The sequence below is a fragment of the Eucalyptus grandis genome, chromosome 7 (genome assembly GCF_016545825.1).
Source record: "Eucalyptus grandis isolate ANBG69807.140 chromosome 7, ASM1654582v1, whole genome shotgun sequence".
Classification (NCBI taxonomy): Eukaryota; Viridiplantae; Streptophyta; class Magnoliopsida; order Myrtales; family Myrtaceae; genus Eucalyptus; species Eucalyptus grandis.
The window spans coordinates 14,191,504-14,218,719 of record NC_052618.1 but is presented as its reverse complement, the minus strand read 5'-3'; the positions used below and the strand labels follow the sequence as shown (position 1 = coordinate 14,218,719).

The following is a 27,216-nucleotide window of genomic DNA, read 5'->3' as shown; positions in this document are numbered from 1 at the left end:
ACATATAAAATAAATATACCACAAGATAGGAAATCATCATACGAGTCCAATACCGCCAACCACATGCCAAAATAATCCCCCCCACGCGCCCGCACGCGCCGCCTGAGTGCGAGGCGCGTGGGCTCACGTGCGGCGCGCGTTTGACGCCCAAGCGGCGCGTGGGGCGCGTGCGGCATCCCCCGGCGACGCGCCGCCGACCCTCTTGCTCGTCTCGTCTCCCCCAATCCAAATTTGTGATTTAATTTAATTTTTATTGAACAAAAAGTCTCGAAAATCACAAATTATGGCAAGATCAGTATCAATTAGGGCTAATCCATACAAATTAGGGTAGATCCGTACAAATTATGGTAAATTCGTACAAATTAGGGCAAAACCAATTGCATTCGAGTTCTAGGGTTATGGTTGCTCTGATACCACATGTTAGACACAAATTGCGCAACCCCAAGATCTCCATAACTAGAACAAGAACATGCATAATTGAGTAGAAAGATTAACGCACCTGTTTTGGGATCCATCAAATATAAAGCGGAAGCAGAAAAGGGATTACCCACTCATCAAGGGGATCCACTGTTCTTGAAGCGGAAGCGGAAACACAATGTTCCACGCGCAAGTCCTTCTCCTCTATTGCCCTCCGTATCACTGGCTCAATGAGACGGCCCCCTCACGTGTAGCGTTAGGTAAACGCCCCTTAGGTGAGGATACGGGTGAGAATTATGGTTAGAGGAGAGACTTGAGCACTATTTATAGAGTTTTCAGCCAGTCCCCCTCATTACGGGCCAGGCTCAACTCGGCCCACACTAGCCAACCCATATTAGACTAATTAAGAAACCTTCTATCTCACCTTAGACCAACCATGTTTTACGGTAACCGTAAAAACAGTAAATTACAATACAATTAATTTAGTCCACATTAGAAAAACTCTTACAAGTGGTGCACCAATAAACATAAGGACCAGCCAACCCCTGCTTGTCTGACTCTCCATCACTAGTGCGGTACCACTACATGAGGGCAAGTGGCGGCTCGTCGCCAACCTCGCCAGCGCCTAGATCTCGGCAAGGGTTTGGTTACACTTTGCCTCTGTGCTTTGAGAATGTGATGTTGAGGGATGATCAGCGAAGCAAGACGGTAATAAAAATCGATGTTTTCACTAGCAAAAGCATCAAAATTCCAATGTTAAAAGCTGACGCCGAGATAAACTTAGAACCTACCATTCTTTTCAACTGCAAAGAAACTCCAAAGATCCTAATTTTTGAAAGTAGCAAAAGGAGGATAAAAGAAACTATTAATTTTGCTCTCAAGAAGATTCTGCATAAATAACTTGCCCGCCTTTTTCGCATTGAGAGGGCACAAATTTGAATATTCCGACGAACGTAGAAAAGCTATCAAGAGAAAGGAATTGACATTCTTTGTGCTTTCCTATTTCTTCTTGATTCATAGCATGTACATATATGATAATTTGATGAGTATTGCAATTTTATATCTTGCTAATTGCTTAATTTAGAGGATTAAAAATTCTTGGAACTTAAAAGTTGCACAATGAAGATCACCACCAAATCGTGATAATGTGATTTCTCAACAAGAAGCTCGCACTTGAATTCTGCATGGGAGAATCCTCAACTGCTTTGATGAACATGTTGGCTCCAATTACCCGAATCTAGTGTCAAAAAGGCTGGGCTTTGAGTGTCTAAACAAGTCGCCCAAGTCAAGATAGACTAAAGCTCCCATACTTAGTGTTTGGAATTCGATTTGAGCTCAATCAAGTATAATTTTCCTAATGGAGCTTGACTCAAATAAAAAGTCGAGGTACTACTGTACTGTATGCATATATCTAGGCAAAAGTCTATTGTAAGTGCCAAAACATGGCCTGGATGGACACTTAAGTGTCAAAATTTCCAAAAAATATACTTAAATTCAACTTTTTTGGAAAATTGAAGACGAAATTGCTAATTCCGGCAAAGCTAACTAAAAATCCGACGTGGTGTTTTTTATTAATAAAAGTAGTATACGTAGTTCGTCGGAATGTCTATTAAGCAATCAATTCGTAAAACGACGTTGTTTTGCCTCCGAGTTTAGTAATTAAATATTAATTAAATTAATTAAAAAAATAAGAATAAGGAGGCAACATTCGATAAAAGTGGTATACGTGGCTCATCGGAATGCCCTTGCTGCTGCCGCCGCCCCCACCATTGCCAAAGAGGGTTGGCGGCGGTGGGGGCAGCTGTGATGAGGGCTATAGAGGCCCTCGCTGAATGCTGCTTCCTCCTTTTTTTTTTTTTCTTTTTTAATTTTAGTCTTTCAAATTTAATTTAATTGATATTTATTAAAAATCAAATTCGAGGGCAAAATGACTCGTTTTGGGCTTATAGCGCCATATGGATAATTTTTTTAAAAAGAATTGCTATGTCAGTAAAAAATGTCGTTGGAAATAACCATGTCGACAGTTTGGCTAGAAATTCTTGCCGTTGGCACTTAAGTATTTTTTTTTTCGATTTTTGCACTTAAGTGTACTTTTTGAAATTGGTACTTAAGGGGGTACATGACAACCACCTATTTTTGTTCCAGAAACAAATTTTCTATGCCAGACTTGTTTTCGGAATAGAAATCTATTTGATAAACTTATTCCGTTTTTATATTTCTTGAATAGATTTCTATTCCAGAAATAGGTTTGGAATAGAAATCAGAATGAGAAATTTTCTATTTCTTTGTTTTTGGAATAGAAATCAGAAATAATTTCTCCCACAAAATTTTCAACTTTTGTAATGTATTTCTATTATTTTGTATTTGGGGATTTCCAATCTTTGCTTTTGTAATGTGATATTGTATTTGATGATTCCTATCTCAATTCTTGTAATGTGATGTTGTACTTGAGGATTTCCCTTATTTGTAGTGGTCCTTTATGATAAGCTCTATTACACTTCATAAAATTCGCCGATTTTGTAAAATTTGCCCCAAATTGCCCAATACACTTCTTTGTGTTTCTTTCTAAAACGATTGCTCGATATCGTACATTGTGGCGGCGATCGACGTGACACGCTAGCATGAAGGGGATTAGAATATTTGCATGAGAAGGTTCAACCTTCCATAATACATAGAGATTTTAGGTCTACCAATGTGCTTATTTTTAAAAAATTCAAAGCCAAAATTCAGGCACCTAACATGGTTGCCCACCTTCATTCTACTAGAGTTTTGGGAACTTTCTATCATGTTCAAGAGTAATGCATATGGATTTCTTTTTTCTATTGTATAGAGACTATTGATAAGTATATTGTTTGACTGTAATTGCCTATCTAGGTGGATGCTAAAGAATTTTGTGTGAAAATTTAGAAAATTTGATATAAGAACTCTTACTTTGTATTTTTTTTTTTTCAACAAAGGGAGACTTTACCAAAAAAAAAAAACTCTTACTTTGTATTTGGGTCAATGGGTTCATAAGCATATGAAATTTGTAAGAATTGACATCTCATTTGCTCCAAAAAAAAAAAAAAATTAAGAAATATAAATTTTATACTGTTATCAAACGAATTTCTATTTCTGAAATAGAAATCTTGTATCGTTATCAAACACATTTTTTTGTTCAGAAACTCGTTTAGAAATAGAAATAGAAAAACCTATTTCTCTTCCAAAACCTATTAAGTATCCACCCATACCAAGTTTTGGCACTTGTGGTGTTCGACACTCCATATATCTATGTGTGTGGTTACGGTTGTCTATGTCTAATTTTATAACAATAATTTTTTTTTTTAATTAGACTCACAAGTTTGTTCAACTAAGTATTAGCAACCTCGAGTTCAATTTGACAAGACACTCGAGAAGTTCGTGCTAGAGTATGACTAGAAATCAATTGAGCCCTTCTCAAATAATCATCAACCCAAGACCGGACAACTCATGAGAGCTCGATTTAGTTCCACTCCGAGTAGGTCTCGACATATGCTTGTTGTGAGAGGAACATGGTATACATTGGGGGTAGGTAGTAATTTTCCTAACATGATTAGTATGACAAGAAATCATGTCTTACCAGCACAAGTTGGCTATTATACATGAACTCTCATTTTAATATGCAAGATTCGAGAAAGTGTGGTTCGCAAGGACGTCAAAGAACTTGTATTCTATAGTGTGTATGCCAAATTCACCGGTTAGACAAAGAAGCAAAAGCCTTCTGATCCAATGAAGATTTCACCAAGATCCTAAGAAAGACTCTTACCTAATCAATTACGGTGTGCATGACAACCATTCTGACCAGAAATAGTTTTTGGAACAGAAACAGATTTTTCTATTTCTATTTCTAGAAGAGTTTCTAAGCAAAAATAAATGTTTGATAACGACACAAAATTTCTCCTCTAAAAATATAAATTCATTTGATAACAACACAAATTTTTTTTCCTTTCAGATGGCGGTGGACCGGCGATCGGCAATGATGGACGGCCGGCGACCACCGAAGGACGGTAGTCGACGGCGACAAATGAAGGATCGATTGACGAATGATAAGAAGAATTTTTATTTCTGATTTCTATTCCAGAACTAGAGAAGTAGAAAATTTTAACTTCTGATTTATATTCCAAACCTATTTCTGAAACAAGAATCTATTTCAGAAATAGAAAAATGAAATAATATTACCAAATAGATTTCTATTCCGTAAAACAGTCTGAAATAGAAAAATTATTTATATAACAGAAATTATGGTTTGTCATGCACCCCTTTAATGATTGAGGACCTAATGAGAAATGAGCCCTTTTTATACCCAACTCAATTCTTGGGTTTTTTATTCTAAACAAAAGAGAATTAGAATGAAAGACCATCTTTATGTTTACAGTACCGACAATCGCAGTCCTGCTCATAGTACTTTCTCAATGTCTTTGCATCATTAGAAGTGACCTGGACATGATTTCCGCGGAAAAGGTTGGAATGGAGGGCAATACTACGAATGGGATGATTATTCCTCCGCATGGGACAGCGTCCTGGTCGATCTGAGGTACGCAATTGCGGAAAAGGGATTTGACTACTACAACCATGCTTCTTTCCGCCATGCAAGTGCTTCGGCTACGGTGTGTACAATGGTGTATTGACACGTGGACTTTATTAGCTGCATGGATATCGCCCACAAGGAATTTAAGAGAGTGCCCCTATAGTATTGGTGCACAGTTTCAGCTTCGCGATTGTGGACATAGATTGCAATATAAACTCAGGGGATAACCTAAACTTATATTGGAAAAATGTCCAAAATCAATGGTGGCATGTCTATGAAAATCTATGAGTTCAATAAGGTTTCATTAGAGCGTGGTTTAAATGTGGAATGTGAGTGGCTTTGTCAATGCCATTGGTCTCTGTATATGTTTGAATTGATTAATTGTCTACAAGTATGGATCAATTTGACTTTACAATGTTTGAGTTTGACCCCACATGAAATTGGCAGTGTTGGATCTTGACAAGTACAAAGTTATCTCAATCGAATAGAAAATATTAAAATTGGAAGTGTATAGATATCAATCTCAAACTTTCGTTAAAAATTTCATGAAATGCTAATGTCTATCTTTAAAATGTACTATAGGATTATGGTATAAAGCAATGGATGAATTAGTCGAGATTAGGTCAACAACAAGCTTGTTGAGCAAAGTCTTGGCGAGTTTGAACAATTTGACAAGATCCTCGAGCAACTCGAGTTTAACTTGAAATCAATCAAGTTGTTATGACTCGCACAAATCCTTATTAGTCAAACCTCATCTGGAATTTTTTTTATCACTAAAGTTGAATTAGACCACATTATCACTTTTCTTCAAAAAATGATCCCCAACTTAAGTTTTGTTCAGTAGTCGAAGGGTGATATGGTCTTTAATGTTATCTAATATGCAAATTGGGAATGTTAAACTTAGTCTCATGTGTGAGCTTAGTATAGGTCTTCTCTCCTTTAATTCAGTACCCTTCTACATCAACATGTCCCAAACTTCAATCTTCAACAGTCATCTTCATCCCTGCCCTCTTTCTCAACAGAACTACGAAAGCTGTCATCATGATCGCATTGTTACAATACCAATGTTCAACTTCACCCCACTGTCTCTTCTGCTAGAATGAACCATCAAGGTTGTCTGAAAGCTGCATTGGTCACGAAATTCCTTTCTTGAGATATTCACCAAATATAACCAAATATAGATATACACAGGGAGTGGGCCACCGATTAACCATCGGTAAAGAAGGAGAAAATGATCTTATTGAACTATCTACCTCTGATTTCCCGTATAGGTCCACCTCTTGGCAACTCCTTAGAAGATGTCAAATTACTGACTCTATAAACCGAGGTTTGCCAGCTTCGACTTCGAGAAATCGGTCAAGCAGGAGGCTACCCAAGACGTACGCCAACCGAAAGGCGCTAGACGGACTAATGGCAAGTGAGATAAACAAAGCAGCTAGCCTTATGGGTAAAATCTTCTGCAGTCAATTCATTTTCTTAACACAAGCAGTCAACAAATTGGGAAATGCCCATATATGATATCATTTATTGTAAGCATGCAACAAAAGTCAATTCCTTCTCCTAGGGAGATCGCTAAGGAACATAAGTTTGAGCTCATCAATATTTCCAGTTAGACCAACTTTCACTTAAAAATTTAAGCCTATGCATTATGGGCGAATCATGATATTTTAACTACTCTATGCATTTTCTAACACAACTTATAGATGCATCTCAATAATGCATAATATGTTATTGAGCTAGACGTGGTTATATGCAAACTTTCTTGTTACCTATCTTTTTACTCACTGCATCGCATAGATCCATGCAATAACTCCTTCATTTAACTCCTCCATTTTGTAAGTGTTAAATTATATCTCGAGTTTGAACTTGTTAAGGAATTGATTCGATTGGAAGATGTAGACTCCATGTATTGTAGCGATAATTAGGCGTTCAAGGCAAATGCGAGTTAATTTGGAAGTGGCCTTGAAATATGGAAATTGCAGATTCTGTTTTTTTCTCTTGGGCACAAAGGATTTGTTTTTTTATTCTGTTGGAGAAGATAAATATTCCCTCCTTGACTAGTTTGACCGATCAAGATGTGACTCGTTTTTTTTTTTTGGTCGGAAAAGGAAATATTATATTACTAAAGAGACGTATTACAACAGCCCACAGCTTGGGCATCCGCGTACAAAAGATCCGAAAGAAGGGGAGGGAGTGATGAGGCCCAGTTCGGAGACAGTGTACCATGAGCAAAAAGAACTCACTTTGGCCGTATTGTGGTTGAGAAAAAGGAATGGTCAATGACACAAATCACATCGTATTTGGTTCATCTTGTAACGTAATTACTTAAAATAAATTTAAATTTGATCATTGAACTTTTGATACATATTCCAAATTATATGAAAATGTCCAATATAATCCTTTCATTAATTCAAGTTTAAATAACATTTTCATAAAGTGAATAAATTAAGTTCAACATGTATCGGAAGTTCAAGGATCACATCAAACAAATTAATAATTTAAGGACCACATTGCACATTAGGATAAAGTTATGGACTATATTGAATAAATTGAAAGTTCATGGATCATATTGTATATACAATCAAAGTTCATAGACTATTTATATCATTTTCTTCAAAAGGAAAAAGAATAGTGCGTGGATTTTTTATAATTCTTTCAAGCCGCAAGCAAAGGAGAATAAAATCACATAGTGAATCTCTTTCTTTGCATGGAGAGACTTGTGTTGTGAGCTTTACATCCAATTAAATTATTTATTTGTAAATAATATGAGTTTGGAATTAATCTAAGTGTGGAAAACACTTAAGCATATGAGATATTGTAAATTTAATTTTCAGATTATTAGTACATCATTTGCTGCTAGCTCTCCCTATGAAGTTGGTACCAACACTCGGACTAAACTATGTAAATTTCTTGTATCCTTGATTGTTTCTCGTTTGTTTCTCTGGCGGTTTTCGCATTAATTTAATTTCAAGATCTTGTCAATTTCTGTGTTAATTTAATACTAGTAAAACCTAGACCAATTCGGAAGACAATTGATATTATAGTGTGGAGCATATTATTCTTGATCCTAAACAGTATCTAGTCTATTTTATGCCTATCGAACCATATATCACAAAAGCATAGACAAGGACAAGTGAATCGAGGAAGTTGTGAATCTCTTGGCTAAGAATATTCAAGAGTGAAGACGATGGAATAATCGAGGATGTTGTCACCTAATTCATCCGACATTTGCACTGATGTAATGATATAAGAGGAGCAGCCCAACCTATGTAATCGACCCCTTATATAGCCGAAACTGGCTGACCCTTAACTTCAGAGAAATATTTACTAAAGACGTAGACAAGTCGAGTATATAAACATCATGTTTAGGTTTCAAGGAATCGTAGGCATCATTGCAGGGCTCCTTTCTCTGTGCAACACGGTGAGTGGTTCCCCAAACACGACCATGCTGAACAGAATTTGCGATGGGCAACAATATTACCCTTATGGTCCATATGGGAATACAGCGAGTGTAGTCCTAGACGATTTGAGCACTAACACGGCGACTCATGGGTACAACTACTATGGCTCGTTTCTCAATTTGTACTTTCAATGTTGGGGGCATGGAGCATGTAACGACGTGCTTGGACAATCAGACCATACCGCGTGCATCAATTCTGCGAGACAACAACTCTTTCAAGAGTGCAGCTACTCTGTCGGTGCTCAAATTCAACTCCAAGATTACAGAGTTAGGTATGAGATATATTCTTTCACCCAATGATGCTCGGTGTGAGAGTTGTTCATTCCCTAAATGATTGAGTGTTGCCTCCATGTAAGAGATCATGTCTAATGTAAAATAAGATCAAAAATATATATGATGACAAGATTGCCCTTCTCAGTGAATAGAGACCGTTATATATGCATAACTATTTGCACCGGTGATGATGAGGAGGAATCGAAATATTAGGAGCATAAACTCCTAAACATCAATCGTGTATCCTATGTCAATGTAGGATATTTGATGATGACTACTCTACTTAATTTATCCTTGTAAGACGTGTAGATAACTCTCAAGGATTTTTAAATGGTAGAATGATTGGGATCTTGTATCTTAAAAAGCGCGAATCCTTATGCTCAATTTCTAATTGGTGCCACAATCACATTGGAGGTCACTTCACAAGCTTTGGACCTTAGATTCAATTATTCATCGGATATGACTCCACAAAGAGAGCGAAAGGACGATTCATGGAGAATACACGAAGAAATTGCTAATGCTATTAGAGCTAGATTGTTAGTTGTGGGATCCAACTACTTTAGGAGTATTTCTATAACAAAAATTAAAAGTCTTCTAGTCCTCCTCTCCTTCAACTAGTTCAATTTGTGGCTCTTCTTCTTGGAGTTTGGCAATTTGAATTGGATGCTGGTAATTATGTCGATAAGAGTTTACGAGACTTTACATGGAGAGAGAGGTTGAAGTCAGGGAAGATGAACAGTACAGGAAGTGAAGGAAGACGAAGAGAAGATGAAAAGAACTTAAAGAAAAGAAAAGAAAGAAGAAGAAAAAGGAAAGAGAAAAGAAATCATAAAGACAAAAAAAATAAGGACATCGTTTTGGCAATTGCAAGATGTTTACATCGGCATTTTCATCCCAAAATTGCTTGAAAGGATTACATAGGAATTTTGCGCATAGATTTAGGGCCACAATGTGAAAATTAAAAATTTTGGGACTAAATTGATAGTCGTACAATAGATTTAAACCTATTTAATAAAATTCCTATAAATAGGGATTAGTGAATTCAGGAGAGAAAATAAACCATTAATTTTACTCTTAAGAAGATTCTCATCAATAGCTTGCGCAACTTTTCTTTATCAAGTCAAAAATCTAGAGAATTTGACAAATGTAGGAAAGCTATCAAGAGAAAGGAATTTACATTCTTTGTGCTCTCAGGTTTCTTATTGATTCACAACATGCAATTATATTATGTTTGATATATATTGCAATTCCATATCCCGAAACTACATGATGCAGTTCGGGTCCACTTTATTAAATAAAACTACACGTAAACTCTAGCGAAAATTTGATTGATATGAAAATATATATTGCCATAATTTTCAGTATATTGTTTCTCTAGCAAAAATTTATGTCAACACAAATATTTAGAGTAATATAACAAATATAATCTTAGATCGATGTATCTTGTTAGTCACTTAATATAGGGGACTTAATACTTGCATGATGGAGATCGCAACCAAATCGTGAGTAACGAGACTTCTCAAGAACCTCAAATTCAAGTTTTGCATGTGAGAATGCTCAACCGCTTCAATGGAGACTTCGGGTCCAATGAACAGAACTTAGTGTCGACATGGATGGCCCCTGGGCATCCAAACGAGACACAATAGTGCCCAAGTCGAGATCCACTTAACTCATACTCAGTGTTCTAAACTCGATTTGCGCTCAATCACATATTAATTTCATATATATCTGCATGTGTGCATGCACGTGCATGGTTAGGGATGTCTATGCCTAATTTTATAACATTAAATTTGTTGAATTGGGTTCGAGAGTGTTGGGATATAATACGCAGAAACGATAGGATTTTGCAATTTACGTTAACGCGAAATCACCAAAGAAATAAACGAGAAAAATAAGGACACCAGAAATTTACGTGGTTCGATCCGAATATCGGTACCTACGTCGACGGGGAGAGCCAGTAGCAAATAATCTATTAAAATCGGAGAATTAAAATTTACAATCGCTCAAATGCTCAAGTATTTTCTACACTTAGATTTAACTCAAAACCCAAAGTGTTCATAAATAAACAACTCACTTGAGCATGAACTCGTGGCACAAAATTATCGTGTGTACAAGCTCAAAATACAATGCTCTACGTACGCCTAGTTTACGTAGGTACGAAATCGCGTATATCTTCAAAGCTTCGCACGACTTCTCTTTCTCTCGTACGGGTGCAGCGGCGCGGACGTGCAGCCTTTTATTGCTTCGCGCGGCTCCTCAGGTAAAGAAAAGAAGACCTGCATAATTCCTCTTTTATACGTCTGCCCAGGTCAAACTTTTGACCTGGGCCCACCTATTTTGTTTCCGTGGCCGTAAAAGGGAAATCCAGCGTGGTGTGCGTGAGTGTGTGCCCAAGCTTTGGGCCCCACCGTGAATAAGAAGAATTCGGCCATCCCAAAAACGGAACCTCCTGGAGACTTCGGCGTAGACGTCCATGTGTGTATGTCCAAAGAAGAAATTCTTCTTTTTATCTTTATCCGAGTTGAAATCTACTTGGGAAAAATTTTATCGACAAATTCGGTTTAACAAATCGTTATCCGAATTCAAATTCGAGACATTAATTTAATAGAGAGTTTGTTGAGCTGAGTATTGGCAAGCATGAGTTTCAATTTGAAACGATCCTCGAGTAGTTCGAGCTAGAGCTTGACTAGAAACCTGTCGAGCTGTTTCAGACGATCATCAACCCAAGCTTGAGCAACTCGTGAGATCTTGACTTAGTTTCACTGCTAGTTGGCTTTCATATACGCTCGTTGTGAGAGGAAGAGGGTATATATTAAGGTGTAGGCACAAAAAAAAAAAAAAAATTCCCTATTCGACTGGCATGACAAGGGATCATATCTTGGGGTGCTGAGCATCCCAAGTACCAAAATTTGGCATGGATTGACAATTTAGTGCAAAAACTTCCAAAATGTAAATTTAAGTGCCAAAATTGGAGAAGCAATGAACACTTAAGTGTTAACAGCAAGAATTTCCGACCAAACTATTGACATGGTTTTTTTCCAGCGAATTTTTTACTAACGTGGTAATTCTTTTAACAACATGGCGCTGACGTGACTAAATAAGCACAAAACGACGTTATTTTGGGACAAACATTGCTGAGTGGACATTCTGGCGAGCCACATAGACTAGTTTTATTATTAAAATAATATCACGTCAGATTTCTAGCAAGTCTCACTAGAGTTGACACTCAAGTGTCCGATTTTCAAAAAAAGTGGCATTTGAGTATACCTTTTGGAAATTTTGGCACTAAAGTTTGGCATTAGAGTGGCACATGAGATGTACTTTTGCCTCATATCTTGTGCAAACACAAGCTGGCTATTATATATAATTCTGACTTTATAATATACAAGGATACGAGAGAGCATGGTTTGCCAGGATGTCAACAAACTTAGATTATACCATGTGTGTGTGTGTGTGTGTGTGTGTGACAAATCAACCGGTTAGAACGAGGAGCAAGACCCTTCTGATCCAATGAACATTCCACCAAGATTTCTAGAAAATTTGGGAAAGGTTGTCGCCCCCCAGATCATGTCTAATATTGATCATAATGAGTAAGAAAAGACTCTTAAAACCTAATGGACCAATGACTGAGGACCCTATGAGAAGTGAGCCCTTTTTATACCCAACTCAGTTTGTGTTTTCTCTACATTAAACGCAAAGAGAGTTTGAGAGGGAAAGTGAATGCCATCATCATGGCCACATCGCAGAAAATCGCGGTCCTGCCCACAGTACTTTCCCTTGTCTTTGTATCATTAGAAGTGAACCAGACGTGACTTTTATGGACGAGGTATGCAACGGAGAGGAGTACGGAATGGGAAGATTATGCCGAGGCAATGGACACCGTCCTGATCCATCTGAGTTTCGATCCATCTGAGGTTCGACACAGCGGAAAAGGGGTTCGACTACTACACCCATGCTTCTTTCTTCCATGCCGAGTGCTTCGGCCACGGTGGGTGCAACGGTGCGCTGACACACCGAATGTACTAGCTACATGGATTTCGCCCACACGGAAGTCAAGAGAGTATGCCCATACAGCATTGGCGTGCAACTTCAGCTTCGCGATTGTAGGCTTAGATATGAGCAATACGCATTCAGAGAATAACCTGAGCTTTTATTGCATCATAATACGTCACCTCTAAGAAAATCAATAATTAATAAGATCTCATCACGGTGTGATATGCACATGGAATGAGTGGCATCATTGGTGCGACTTATCTTTGTATTTGTTTGAATTGATTAATTGTCTACAATAATGGTTCAATTTGATCTGACAATGTTTGAGCTTGACCACACTCAAAATTCACAATAATAGATCTTGACGAGTGCAAAGTTATCTCAATTAAATTTGAAGAGGATGGATTTCTTCTCTGTTTCTTTTTTTTTTTTTTTTTTCCGGGGGCAGGGGGGGTTGGAAAAAAGAATAGATTTCAAATTCACATTTCATTGATAAATGTCAAGAAAAGACTTTCTGTTGTTAAAAAGTACCATAGGAAACGGATTAGATGAGATTGGAACTTAAAAAGTCAAGATTATTATAAGCTAATTGCATGGATATATGAGAAAAAGAGCATACACCCTAGATGTAAAATAAAGTCCCTAGAGTTAGTTGTCGATCTAATTTAGTCCCTCCAGTTTCACTTGCATGAATAATGACTTAAGCAAATTCAAACTTTAATTACCTTTAAAGAAAAATATTTAAGAATATAAATTAACAATTCTCATTCTTTTTAATCAACAAAACTAGTTTGATAAAGGTCCCATTTGGTTCGGCTTTTTCAAGGAGCTTTGGGGGAAACATGAAGTGTTTGGTAAGTGTTTTTGGGATTCTATTGACCAAATGCTAGCATTGCGAAAGTTGAAAGTCCAAGGCAAATCCCTCACCTATTTTGGGCTTTCAATATTTTGGGAATGCGAGTCTTTATGTTTATTTTCATCTTCCCGATTTGCATGGGAGGAGCTAGAGGCCGATGACTAACACCTAAGGGGTCTCACATCCCCAAAGCAAGCTGCTGCCTCGGGGTCGTGCGACCTCAAGCGTCGCCTGAGTTGCCCAACCTCAGGCGGCGTCCCCTTGGTCATCCGACCTCAGGCAATGTTGCTAAGGTTCCCACGACCTAGGCGACGCTTGAGGTCACTGACCTCATGCAAGGCTGCCCAGTGGTTAGATTTGACCGCGGTAGTTGGTCAATGGCTAAGCTCCATCGGATTTAATTTTTAGACTTTTTAAAAAAAAAAAGTTTAACAAAAGTCCTTTACAAATTAGATTTTACCAAATGGTGTTTAAGCCAAAATTATTTTCCAATACACTTTAAAGTTATAATTTACCAAACACAATAGCATTTCAAAAATCCTTTAGCCCAAAGGTATTTGCAGTTTCCCAAAATCATTTCTCCAAAACCAAACCAAACGGGCCAAACACTTGAAATATTGAATAAGAAACTTTAGAAACCAAACATGGGACCTTCACCTTTGTTTCTAAAGAGTGGAAAATAAAAGAAGATGGCAAAGTGACATGGAAATCTCTCTTTCTTTGCAAGAATGAATTGAAGCTTCCTTTTTAAAGCTTGAATACTTGTTGTGGTTCATACGATCAATGAAGGGATGTATTTGGAAGACTTGCATAAGTCAAAGGGATAAAAATGATTAAAAGTAATGATGACTTGACGTTAAAATCATGTGTCAAAAAATAAAGGTTATGTGTTCAAATTAGAAAGTCACAAATGACTTAATATAGGTGACTTCCAAGTGGATATTTTGATAGTCTAGCAAGATATATTATGCTTTGATAAATGAACAAGAAAATCAATGTCCGTTCTCAATATCAATAAGTCCAAAAATATTTTAAACTCAGTAAAATTATGAATGAAAGACATCCGACATTTATTTCGGATCGCATCGTTCCCCGTCAATAGTAACTGTGGCAACATATAAAATTCATTGCATTTCAAGTCCTACAGACTCCGAAAATCATCCATCATACTTTTCCACGTCACCAAAATTATTGACTCACTTGACATCCTACACGTGCCATCCAAAACTCCAAGTTAATTCGTAATTAACTTTATATCCTAAAAATCTGGATGTCACAGTGGAGCTCGTTGTTCAGCCATTAAAGAGCAATGGCAGGGAAGCTTGGTTTCAGCGGGGACCAGCTGGACATGTTGCCGGAGCTGCAGGACATCTGCCGAAGCTACTGAGGCATCGAGAAACCTGCAGGAAAAACGTTAGGTGCTGCGGAGAAGCTGTGGACAGTTGGAGGCGTGGCTATGGTGCTCTCTGGATGTGCTGGACAACCAACCAAAGCTGACGGGCTGGAAAGGCGCTGCTGCTGGTTGTACCACGAACATAAGGAGCAGATTGCAGTGGAGCGCGACGGTGAGGTGATGACAGGGAAGGACTAGTCGCAGTGACTTGGCGAGGCTCAGGCTGGTCTGGCCATGCAGAGAAGACATTATACTGGACAGAGGCCAGCAGGGAAGCTCCGGTGGCAGTGAAGGCTAGCTGGGCGTGGCATGGGCCACCAACGTTGCTGGGAAGCTAGCAGGCATGGGGCTGGACGGGAGCAACACCACTTCGCTGGAGGAGCTGCCGTCGTTGTTGGAGATCGCTGGTGGATGTTAGGCAATGGCCTGAAGCCCTGAGACTGCTGGATCTTGCCTGGAGTTGTTACTGGACAAGTCACCGAGGCTGCTGGAAGCTATTGGAACAGGCGGGGAGGCGGCAGTAAAGGGAGCTGCTACAACGTCGTCTGGATAGGGGGTGTAAATGACGCGAGTGGAGGCCATGAGAGGACAGAGGCTTGGCCTCCTTCGCTTCAACATTTCCTTCTTTGGAGCGTGTTCTTGTATATTCTTGTCTCCCTCCCCATGAATGTCTTGATAACACGTTCATATAGACTCAATTTAGGAGAAAATATCGTGTTCACAAGTAGTGCCACTCATTTTTACACAACTCCATTCAGTGAGCGGCACAAGGTGGAGAATAAATATCCTTTATTGCCTTACCTTCCCAAAAGAATATATCGTCTCCCCTTATTGTCATTCTATTAAAATTCTTAAGAATAATTATCCTTTATTGCCTCCAAATTTGATTAAATATTGCAATATTTCTTAGTTTAGCACACCCCATGTGCTTATATCATGTGATTTTTGGCCATTAGGATTTTCAATGGGCTGGGCCGAACTTGGTGCTCCTGCGAGCTCAATCCAGAAAATTTTATTAAGGACATGGTTAAAGTATCAACCCGAATATGCAACTGCAGTGAATGTGGTCCTGGACAACTTAACATAGCTACTTGTAGGTACAACTACTATAGCTTGTCTCCCGAGAGAGAGTAGCGGCATGCTTGGACCCGCGGACTGTACCCCGTGCATAGGTTCAGCGAGGCAAAAACTCTTTCACGAGTGCAGCCACGCTGTTGGTGCTCGAATTCAACTCAATGATTGGAGAGTTAGGTATGAGATGTATTCTTTCGCCGAATGATGCTCGGTGGGAGAATTGTTCATTCACTAAATGATGGATTGTTGCCTCCACGTAAGAGATCGGGTCTATTATGTTGAATTAATCACCGCCTCTCTCTCTCGAATTCTCTCCTCACTTCGCAGCCACATGTTTGACCAGATTTTTATACAAGTTGGCAAGTTGCTGCACTCCACCTTTTAGGCAAGTTGCTATATAAAATAATAAAAGAAATGTGTAAGAAAGATGGCAAGGTCGGTTAATGAACCGACTTCAACAGCCTATAAAAAGGAGCTAGTGTTCCATTTAATGGCATAGGGGTCTTGTGTAGTGAGTGGGGTCTTTACAGTGTGTTGTGTAGAGTGTGCTGTGTGTGCATGTGAGAAGTGAGAGTCGTGTAGAGAAAGAAGAGAGCAGAGCGTGCTGGGTAGCGTGTGGTGAGCAGTGGAGAGAGTGGTGTATAGTGTGAGGTGTAAGTGTAGAGACTCCATTTAGTGTTGGGGCATAAAGATTAGGGGTAAGTATGGTTTCATGGTAAAATTTAAAACCTGAGAACCGGACTTGTGGGAACATGTAGATTTCATATTCTAAAGTATGCATAGTAGGTTTTAAGTTCCAAAAATGATGAATCTATTTGGACAGGTAGGTTCTAAGTTCTTATTTACAGGACTTGGAACCTGGAACTTGTAAATTAGAACCAGAACAAGTTTTAATGTCTTTCTTGGTACATGTCTGTTGTGTGGAAGAACACCCTAACTAAATGAGAAAAGTATCACAAGAGTACAAGGTACAATGCTGAAATAAATAGATCTTTAGATCCCCACTTTCATAAACCTAGTAGGAAAGGAATTCCACCATAAAGATATTATCAAATTTGAAACATAAATCTAGGAAATATATTAGGAAACAAATAGCCTGCAATCTTCAAGCCTTCCTAGATTTCCCAATTGAATTTTGTGGAATTTAAGACAACGTCAACAAATCTCCACCTTTGGCTTGAATATACCACAAGCCTCCACTTGAACCAAGAAAACAAATATATCTCTCCCTCCACCGTACCTTCGCAAAGGTACGCCCACACCTGGATCGGTGCGGGCTCCATCAACTTCAATGATAAGTGAGAGAAATCAAGTCCCTGCAGGACTTGAACTTCTTTATAGTAACCGTCTTTGTGAGCATATCTGCGAGATTATCTTTAGTATGGATTTTCTTCAAAGCAATGCTACAATTCTCCACAAATTCTCGAATTTTGTGGTATCGAACTTCAATATGTTTCGTTCTGGAATGGAACACTTGGTTATTCGCGAGACATATTGCGCTCTGGCTATTGCAATATAATGTAACACTTTCTTGTTTTATACCTAACTCTGTGACCAAACCAGTCAGCCATATTCCCTCCTTCACAGCCTCAGTTACTACCATATACTCGGCTTCAATTGTAGACAATGCTACAGTAGGTTGAAGCATTGCCTTCCACGAAATAGCTCCACCACCAAGAGTAAAGACATATCTCGTGATGGACCTTCGCTTGTCCAAATCACCAACAAAGTCTGAATCAACATAATCTGCTAAATCGATCGATCCTCCCTTGAAACTAAACATTAAACCCATTCCGGCAGTTCTAGCCAAATAACGAAAGATCCACTTAACAGCTTCCCAATACTCCTTACCCGGATTGCTCATCTATCGACTGACAAGACTCACCGCATGAGCCAAATTCAGTCTGCTACAAACCATAGCATACATGAGGCTCCCTATTGCGCTAGCATAGGGTACTCGAGACATCTCTACAACTTTCTCATGTGAAACAGGGCATTGTTTCTCAGATAATTTGAAGTGATTTGCTAATGGTGTACTAACCGGTTTAGCTTTACCCACGTTGAACCGCTCCAAGACCTTCTCAACATACTTCTTTTGATTTACCAAAGCTTATTTGCATGTCTATCTCGAAAGATTTCCATGCCAAGGATCCTCTTTGCAGCACCAAGATCCTTCATATCAAACTCACTACTTAACTAAGACTTTAGGGAATTAATGTCTCTCATTTTTCTTGTAGCAATCAACATATCATCAACATAGAGCATCAACAGAATAAGCGACTTATCATCCAAAACTTTGTAGTAGACACAAGAATCATGCACACTCCTCATGTAGCCAATACGAAGCATAAAAGAATCAAACATTTTATTCCATTGCCTCAGAGATTGCTTTAAACCGTAAAGTGATCTCTTGAGCAAACAAACATGATCCTCTTTCCCTTCCACCTTGAAGCCTTCGGGCTGCTCCATATAAATTTTCTCCTCCAAGTCACCATGAAGGAATGCCGTCTTCACATCTAGTTGCTCAAGCTCCAAGTCATACATGGCTACCATAGCTAGTAAAACACGAATTGATGTGTGTTTTACAACCGGGGAAAATATCTCATCGTAATCAATCCCCTCCTTCTATGCATAGCCCTTAGCAACAAGTCAGGCCTTGTATCTCTCTTGCTCTTTCTCTGTTGCTACTTCCTTTCTTTGAAGAACCCATTTGCAACCAATGACATTCCGATCATTTGGCTTCTTCACAAGTTCACATGTCTCATTCTTTTGTAACAAGTCCATCTCCTCCATCATTGTGGTCATCCACTTTTCTTTGTGATCACTTTTCAAAGCTTCATGGTAGGAGCTTGGATCGCCAGAGCCTACGGTAAGAGCATAAGCAACCATATCCTCAAAACCGCACCTCTCCGGTGCTTTGGGAGTGCGCCTTCCTTGACCCGTTGCAATGGTACTAGGAACTTCTAACGTTTCTTTGACTTTCGGAGCCTCATCGGATAACTCGTCATTCTCTGCAGATTCTCTAGTTTCAAGCTCCACCTTAACGATAGATTTATCACTCTCCTCTTCAGCCGCCGCGCATGGCACGCAACTTGACTTCAACATTGCAGATTCATCGAACATAACATCCCTGTTCGTCAGAACTTTCTTCTCACTTGGATCCCATAATTTGTAGCCTTCACTCCTTTCTCGTAATCGAGAAATATGCACTATTTTGATTTTGGATCCAACTTCGAGCACTTCGAACTCTACACATGTACAAAAGCAGGACAACCGAATATTCTTAAATTAGAATAATCGACAATTTTACCAGTCCATACCTCTTTGGGAATTTCGCATTTAATTGCAATTGATGGAGACCGATTCACAAGATAACATACCATGCAGACAACTTCTGCCCAAAACTCCTTGCTAAATCCCGCATGTAGCCTCATGCTTCGAGCTCTCTCTAATAAGGTCCAGTTCATCCTTTCCGCTATGCCATTCTGTTGGGGCGTATCCGGATTTGTGAAGTGACGTTTAATCCCTTCATTCTTGCAAAGATCCATGAATAGTGTCGATTTGTACTCTCCTCCATTGTCCGATCTCAAGCACTTAACCTTCTTCCCTGTTGAAGTCTCAACTTTAGCTTTCCATTCTTTGAACTTTTCAAATACTTCACTTTTGTGTCGCATGAAGTAGACCCAAATTTTGCGAGAGAAATCGTCAATGAATGTCATGAAGTATTCCTTCCCTCCTTTTGATTTTACTAGTGAAGGACCCCATACATCCGTGTGTACATACTCGAGCACGCCCTTGCTTGTATGAGTTGCACCATTGAACCAAACTCTACATTGTTTTCCAAACACACAAAATTTGCAGAAATCTAATTTGCATGTTTTTATACCTTGGAGTGCATTCCTCTTGTGAAGCTCCATCAATCCTCTTTCTCCCATATGCCCGAGACACATATGCCATAGATAGATGTTATCTATCTCCGTGCTAGCATCCATGGACATAGATGCTCCACCTTGCACTGTGGTTCCTATAAGTCGATATAGGTTCCCGTGCCTCTGTCCCTTAAGAACAACCAGAGCTCCTTTAATCACCTTCAAGACTCCACCTTGAGGTGTGTACTTGCATCCATTGGATTCAAGTGCTCCCAATGAGATCAAATTCTTTCTTAGACCCGAAACATGACGCACATCTGCCAAGGTTCTAATCATGCCATCAAACATCTTGATTTTCACGGTTCCAACACCCACAGTCTTGCATGAAGTATCATTCCCCATGAGAACTGAACCACCATCATATGCCTTGTACTCATTGAAGGCTTCTCGATGAGGACACATGTGAAAAGTGCATCCGGAGTCCATGATCCACAAATCTTCAAAGATATCCTTCCCCGACGATATGGACAAGACGTCCCCATCATTGGTCTCAACGCTGTCAACTATACTTGCCTCATCTAAGCTCTTCTTCTTTTTCTCGTTCTTATTTGGACATAATCTCTTGGTATGCCCTTCCTGGTTGCACCCGTAGCATCTTCCTTTGAACTTTCCCTTGGATTTTGATCGACCCCTACCACTCGATCCTTGATCCGTTGATCTTCCCCTTCCTTGATTGCTTTTCTCCTTTGCAAAGAGTCCCTCTCTTGAAGATTTTGAATTACTTGCCCTTTTTCGGGTGTCGTTTGAAATTAGGGCAGCGGTCACCTCTCCGATCTCTAGGGTTTCCTTGCCATAAAGGAGCGTAGTCACCAAGTGGTCAAACGAATTTGGCAACGGTGCCAGTAGTAGAAGCGCTATGTCTTCATCCTCAAACCTTACCTCCAAGCTTGTAAGTTCACTAATCATTTGATTGAACATGTTGAGGTGTTCCAACGGATTTCCTCCTTCACTCATCTGAAGTGAATACAATCTCTTCTTCAAGAACAACTTGTTTGTAAGAGATCTTTTCATGTAAATGCTTTCGAGTTTAAGCCATACCTCCGGAGCAGATTCGATTTCCGCTACATATTGAAGGGCCTCATTCGATAGGTTCAATCGGATTGCGCTGCATGCCCTCTCCTCCATGTCAGCCCAATCATCATCAGTGATGGTGTCCGGCTTGTTCGATCTTCCCAGAAGAACCTTTGATAAACCTTGTTGAATCAACAGATCCTTCATCCTTCTCCGCCATAGTGTAAAACTATTCTTCTCGGTGAATCGTTCAATATCAAATCGAACGGTTGAACATTTTCCAGCCATCTAGTTAGAAGTCGCAATACAGGGATAGAGAACCTAGATTGCTCTGATACCAATTGTTGTGCAGAAGAACACCCTAATTAAATGAGAAAATTATCACAAGAGTACAAGGTACAATGCTGAAATAAATAGATAAAAGATCCCCACTTTCCTAAACCTAGTAGGAAAGAAATTCCACCATAAAGATATTATCAATTTGAAACCCAAATCTAGGAAATATATTAGGAAACAAATAGCTTGCAATCTTCAAGCCTTCATAGATTTCCCAATTGAATTTTGTGGAATTCAAGACAACATTAACAATGTCTTCATGCGATCTTACGATATTCTATATCGTTTGATGATGAGTGTATAATCTGGAAGCACTAGTTTGAGCTTCTATTTTATGACTCATACTTTTACTTTATTGATGGTCATATTTTCCATGTGTCTTTATGGTCAATGAATTATAGTAGCAAATGATGGTCATTAAAGGTTTTAATTCATTCAATTAATAATCTAGGTGGAACTTGGGTAGACTTTGGAACTGACCGTGGAACCTATAACAAGGTAGATTCTAGATTCTAGGGTATGTAGGGTAGATTCTAATTTCCAAAAAAAAAAAAATGAGGAACTTGTTCCAACAGGTAAATTTCAGGTTTCAAATGAAATTTGTATGGAACCTGGAACCGCTCACCCATAATAAATATATGCCTATTGTGTGAGTAGTTTAAATTAAGTGTTCTTGTAATATTGAGAAAGTGCTTATTATAGTCGTGCTTTCGAGAACTCCAACAAATGCTATCAGAGCTACACCAAGCAACTCAACTAATTGATGACAAGATCAAGAATAAGTATGATAATAAAATTGTCCTTCTTAGTGAATCGGGACCATTATGCATGAGCAACTGTTTGAATCAATGATGAAGATGAGAAACCAAACTATTATAAGCATAAACTCCTAAACATCAATTAGGTTTGCTATGTCAATACAGGATATTTGATGATGACTCCTGTATTTAATTTCCCCTTGTAAGATTTGTAGATAATTAAGGATTTTTTAATGGTAGAACGATTGGGATCTTGTATTTTAAAAAGCATGAAGCCTTAGTTCGAGCCCTAATTGACGCCACAATCACTAATGATAGGCCAAAGTCCAACATATACATGAGAGGGAATGTTAAAATAGTTAAATATTGAATTGGGCATTTATATAATAGTTTAAGTCTTTACAATAGTTAATAGTGGTTTTGTAAAATTTTATAATTGCTCCATGCCACGATATCACCATTTCCCCCAAAGGACTGATCGAATTCCAATGAAAGTGCATCCATTTAAAAAATTAGAGATCTTACATTGATTGATCAAGAGACAGTTTTATGACCTTTGATAGTACACTAAATTTCAATGATCGCCGGTAAAACTCACCCATTCTAAAAGGAGCTTTTATTAGTAAAATGGCAGCTAGCTAGAGAGAACAAGAGTATACATTAGAAATTAACTAGTACACTTGCCCATGCGGGTTTGTTTTTCCAGAATTATTGAAAAATTTTATTTGTTAAAATTGTTTTTCTAGTCTTGCACCATCGCTCTCTATAACAATAATGTATTTATAGAATTTTTTTAGAAAGTGACAATAATCATGAAGTTGAATAAGCATAAGGAAATATCACATGAATGCAATGCATATCACTTGGTTGATAATTGAACTTTATGGATTCATTTTCCTTACTTATGAATTCACTTTACCATTATCAAATATTTCTTCTTATTTTAAAGGATTGGATTATCATAGACTATTTCTATCTAATTCAACTCGAGTTTTTCAATCACTTTTTAAAGTAATTATTATCTTCCAAGAAACATTACTCCGATATTGCATTTTACTACATGTTGTATTGGATGGAACCGAAATAATTGTTGAATGGTATTGTTAATTTTTTCACTCTATATTAACTACTGAATACATTATTAGATATTTTCTGTATATATACCACATAACATGTCATGCACAACAAAGCCGATCATACGTAGATAGACACATTATTTTCTGATTCTCAAAAGAAAATTCTACTAAAATAATGCACTATTTGCACTTTATGTATAGTATCGAATTCTTGGTTTTAGGGTTCCTATGTTGTTGCCACGTCCTCGTCGGTGCTCTAGATACACAACCTTGAATTCAATAGGTACATTGCATGAAGAGAGAGAAAATCCATTAATACTCTTCCAAATGCTAAAGATATATATATATATATATATAGTGACTAAAAATGTGTACTTACAAAAATAATGCTACACAATGGACTGTCTATAAATAAGGCATAGCAAAATCTCGAGAGAATTGGCCTTTCACATAATGAATCGATTATTTCATAAAGGAAAAAATAGAACATAAACCGCTCATGTGTTAAAATAATTTTACATGAGCGGTCTCGTATGGCCTTAAATTACTCACTCTGTCCAATCAATTATGTGTGAAACCTCTAGCTTTTGCACCACTAGTATATACTATAATTACTCCTTCATAATTTAACATTTGAATCATTAACATTCCATTTTTTAGGAAAGTACATCACAATATTGATGGAAGCATCTCAAATAATACAACAGGCTTAAGCATCCCAACAGACATGCACTGTGTTATTTCAACTTGAAAACTAGAGGCGCAGAAACTAGACTCCACACATCTACCAAACCACACTCATAATCCTCAAGTCCATGGATGAGACTAGTACTTATTCATCAGTGCAAGCTCAGACTGAATCAACTCTGAAAAAACATCCATGGCATCACGAGGAAGCCCCAGAGACACAACCAAGTTGTCGGTCTCCCGCTTTGGGAAGCGACCAAGACGAGGTTGTGGGGACCATGGTCGGCGCCACCTGGAACGGCCTCCCGAACCCGAAATCCGTCTCGTAGAAAGGAGCCGACTCCACTTGCTGATGCAGCAAGTGTTGCCCTCGTAGTCGACCACGACCCTGTTCAGCTCGACGTGGTCGATTGCCGACCGTATGTAACTCTCGGTGACGCATCGGAGCGCCTCTGCACGGTCCGGACAGCGAACGAGAAGGGCTTGCGGGTCAATTCGCCCGCGCTGCACTCTGCGCACGACCAAGCAATGCCGTTCCCAAAGTAGCCGCTTGGCAACGGCGGGTCGAACTTGGGTCGACCGTCGACTGCGGTGAGAAGCTTTGTTGTCTCGTGAGGATCCATTCCGAGAGCTTTGGTTCGCGCAATCCACACGAGCGCGGATATGACTTCGAAGCTCGTAGGGACTATGGAAGAGCCATCGTGGGTTGTGATTGTTTGACACTTTCTTGAGTTGAATGAGAGTGTGTGGTTCGAAGTTGAATGATCTGTAAACATGGGGCTTGGTTCGGGGTCGATTATCCTTTCAGATGGCCGATCTATTGGAGCATATTCATGGTGGGGGAGATCGACACGTGGAGATCGCCTCGGGCACAACACCGATCGATCGAGAAAGGGAAGAATCGACGGCGACCTGCCTCGAGCCACATCGCTCCAGCAAGTTAGGAAGTCCGCAAGGGCTTTACCATCGACGAGGACATGATTCATCACGATGCCGACGGTGATCCCTCCACACTTGAATGTCGTCACCTGGATTATACATACACTATAAGCGGGTGTTTACATCAGAAAACGAATCTCTGGAACATTACCTGCACGGTGAGCAAAGATTCTTCCACTATGGTTTGGGCTCCGTCGCTATGCTGCACGAGTTTTCGCAGTGTCCCAGGATTGATGACGCTAATATCGCCTAGCAGCCCGATGTCGTCGTCCGACATCGCTTCAACGAAACAAGACACCTTCCCCGGTGCATGTCGCTGCCATCTTCCCATCACTGCCCATGACAAGTCTGCCTGCGAATGGATAGAAGTCGACCAATACCTCCGCCAGCGACGCTCTGATCGTCTCGATCGCAGTGGAACAGCTTCCCCTCCCTTCGCCTTTGAAGGTGAACACGATCTCGATCATGTGAGGGTAGGTCTGATCGAGGTTAGAAAGAATGTAGAGCCCGCCGGACGTTTCCCTCGCCGGAGAAACGATGACCGCATTCGTGATATTCACAACGAGTTCTCGCGTAGCTCCGATGTTCGTTGGCTTCTCATTTCCTGCTTCCTTGCACGAGTTAAGTTTAATTATTCGGGGGCTTTGGTGAAAACAGGGGTAGTTTATATATGATTTATCAATTCTATATCCCTTTTAGTTTGGACTAGAAGGAGATTTAGAGACAAGGCTCAAATCTGGAAAATAGTTGTTGGAATTTTCTTGTTACAATGCATCCGCTTGTTGTACAATTTGTTTGTTAATGCAAACAACTTCGACAAAAGCAATATCTACATGTCTCAAGCTATGGAGCTATTTGGTCATATGGAGTAGTTTAAAATCTCATTTTTCTGCATTATTTTATAAAAATGACGGCGACATTTTGACCACAAGTTTCTTTCACAAGTCCATGCAATTGGTTAGACTTGTGGAGGAATCTAATGTCGATTGTTTCTAGGGTCCGAAGTTTCACCCGTTTCCTTTGTAAAAACATGATTAGTGAATCAATGACACTTTTTGATCAAGGAAAATATTTATACATAAAATTAGAAAAGCTAATTCATAAATCTAAGAAGATGAAAACACTTTTCATAGTTGTTCATCATGAATTTTTTAATATTTTAATTTTCTTTTATTTAAAAAATCAAATTTTAAATTTTTAAATTTTTAAATTTTTTTCTTTTTACTTTCTTTATTTTTGTTTTTTCTTTCTTTCTTTCTTTCTTCTTCGCCAATTGTTGGGCCTCAGTAGCAAGCCACAGGTGCAGGCCAGTAAGGCTAGCCTTGGAGAAGGCTTGAGCTTGCCAAGACTAGCGAGCTCAACCTCGCTACGGCAAGCTAGACTCTACCTTGCCCGAGGTCAGCTAGGTCTGCCCTTGTTGGGCCTCAGCGATGGTGCCAGTGGCCTGTTGCGGTTGTCGTCGAGGCCTGGCGACTAGTGAAGGAGGAAGAAGGAAAGAGAAAGAAAAAAATAAAAACATATTTAAAAATGATTTTTTCATGAGATTGAAATCATTTTTCAAATGAGATCCAAATATTAAAAACAGCTTTGTCATATATCACCAATTAAAGGAAAATTGTTGACACTTAAATTTTGGCGACCTGCTTAGTCATTCATTGCATTAAAAAATTAGTGGTTAATTTTATTTCTGAAAAAATATTTAATTGCATAGCATATAGTTTTAGGTGCATTTATTTGCATTTACATTGGGCCGGTGACAAATGGGTTCAAATTGATGGTTCGAAATATTAATTTGGTGAATTGGACTAAGCCCACAAATAGAGTAAATTGGCCCAAGCCCATATCCTCGGAAAGATTTTACGGATTGATTTATGCGAGATTTTAAATTTTAGAAGAATCCTCTTGCAATCCTAAATCGTATCAAAAGCAAATATTACATTTGGAAAAAGAAATTTTCGTGGATATGGATTTGGAAAAATTAAAACCCCAACTCGCGGCCTATAAATAGATTAAATGCATAAGGTTTGGGGAAGAGGCCACAGGTATTGAATACACGGCCACGTTAAGGGTTTCTCTCGAGTTTTAGGTAAAAAAATTCTACGAGGAGAAGTCTCCGTTCGTTCCTTTGAAAAAAAGAAAGCTTTTTGGGGAAGAGGAAAAAAGTCTTTTACTTCTGCAGAGAGAGTGGACGTACGTACTACGTGCGGTAGGGCAGAGGGAAAAGAGAGTAGGTCAGAAAACAAAACGTGAGGCAGATTAGAGGAGAGAGAAAGAATTAAAGCAGAAGAAGACTTCTTCTTCTCCGGCGGTGCTTGCTGCCGTCCACTTGCGTTTCGTCCTCTGGTCGCCGGATGCCGTCGTCTCGCCACACCGGCGCCTGCACCGCTCGGTAGCCGTCCAAAGCTCCGCTGCCGTGATTATCCCCTCGCACAACATCTCCATTGCTCGCCTCCACTGCCGCGCCGCGC

At 39.1% G+C, this 27,216-nt stretch overlaps 1 protein-coding gene across 1 annotated transcript; it reads right to left on the bottom strand.

Moving 5' to 3' along the window:
* Nucleotides 1-24,201: 24,201 nt before the first annotated feature.
* On the bottom strand, nt 24,202-25,025 carry LOC120295875 (omega-hydroxypalmitate O-feruloyl transferase-like). Its single transcript, XM_039317486.1, has 2 exons — nt 24,900-25,025; nt 24,202-24,837 (listed from the first exon to the last, which is right to left on the bottom strand). Exons 1-2 carry the CDS (start codon nt 25,023-25,025, stop codon nt 24,202-24,204), a joined length of 762 nt encoding a protein of 253 aa, XP_039173420.1.
* Between the last annotated feature and the right edge of the window lie 2,191 nt (nt 25,026-27,216).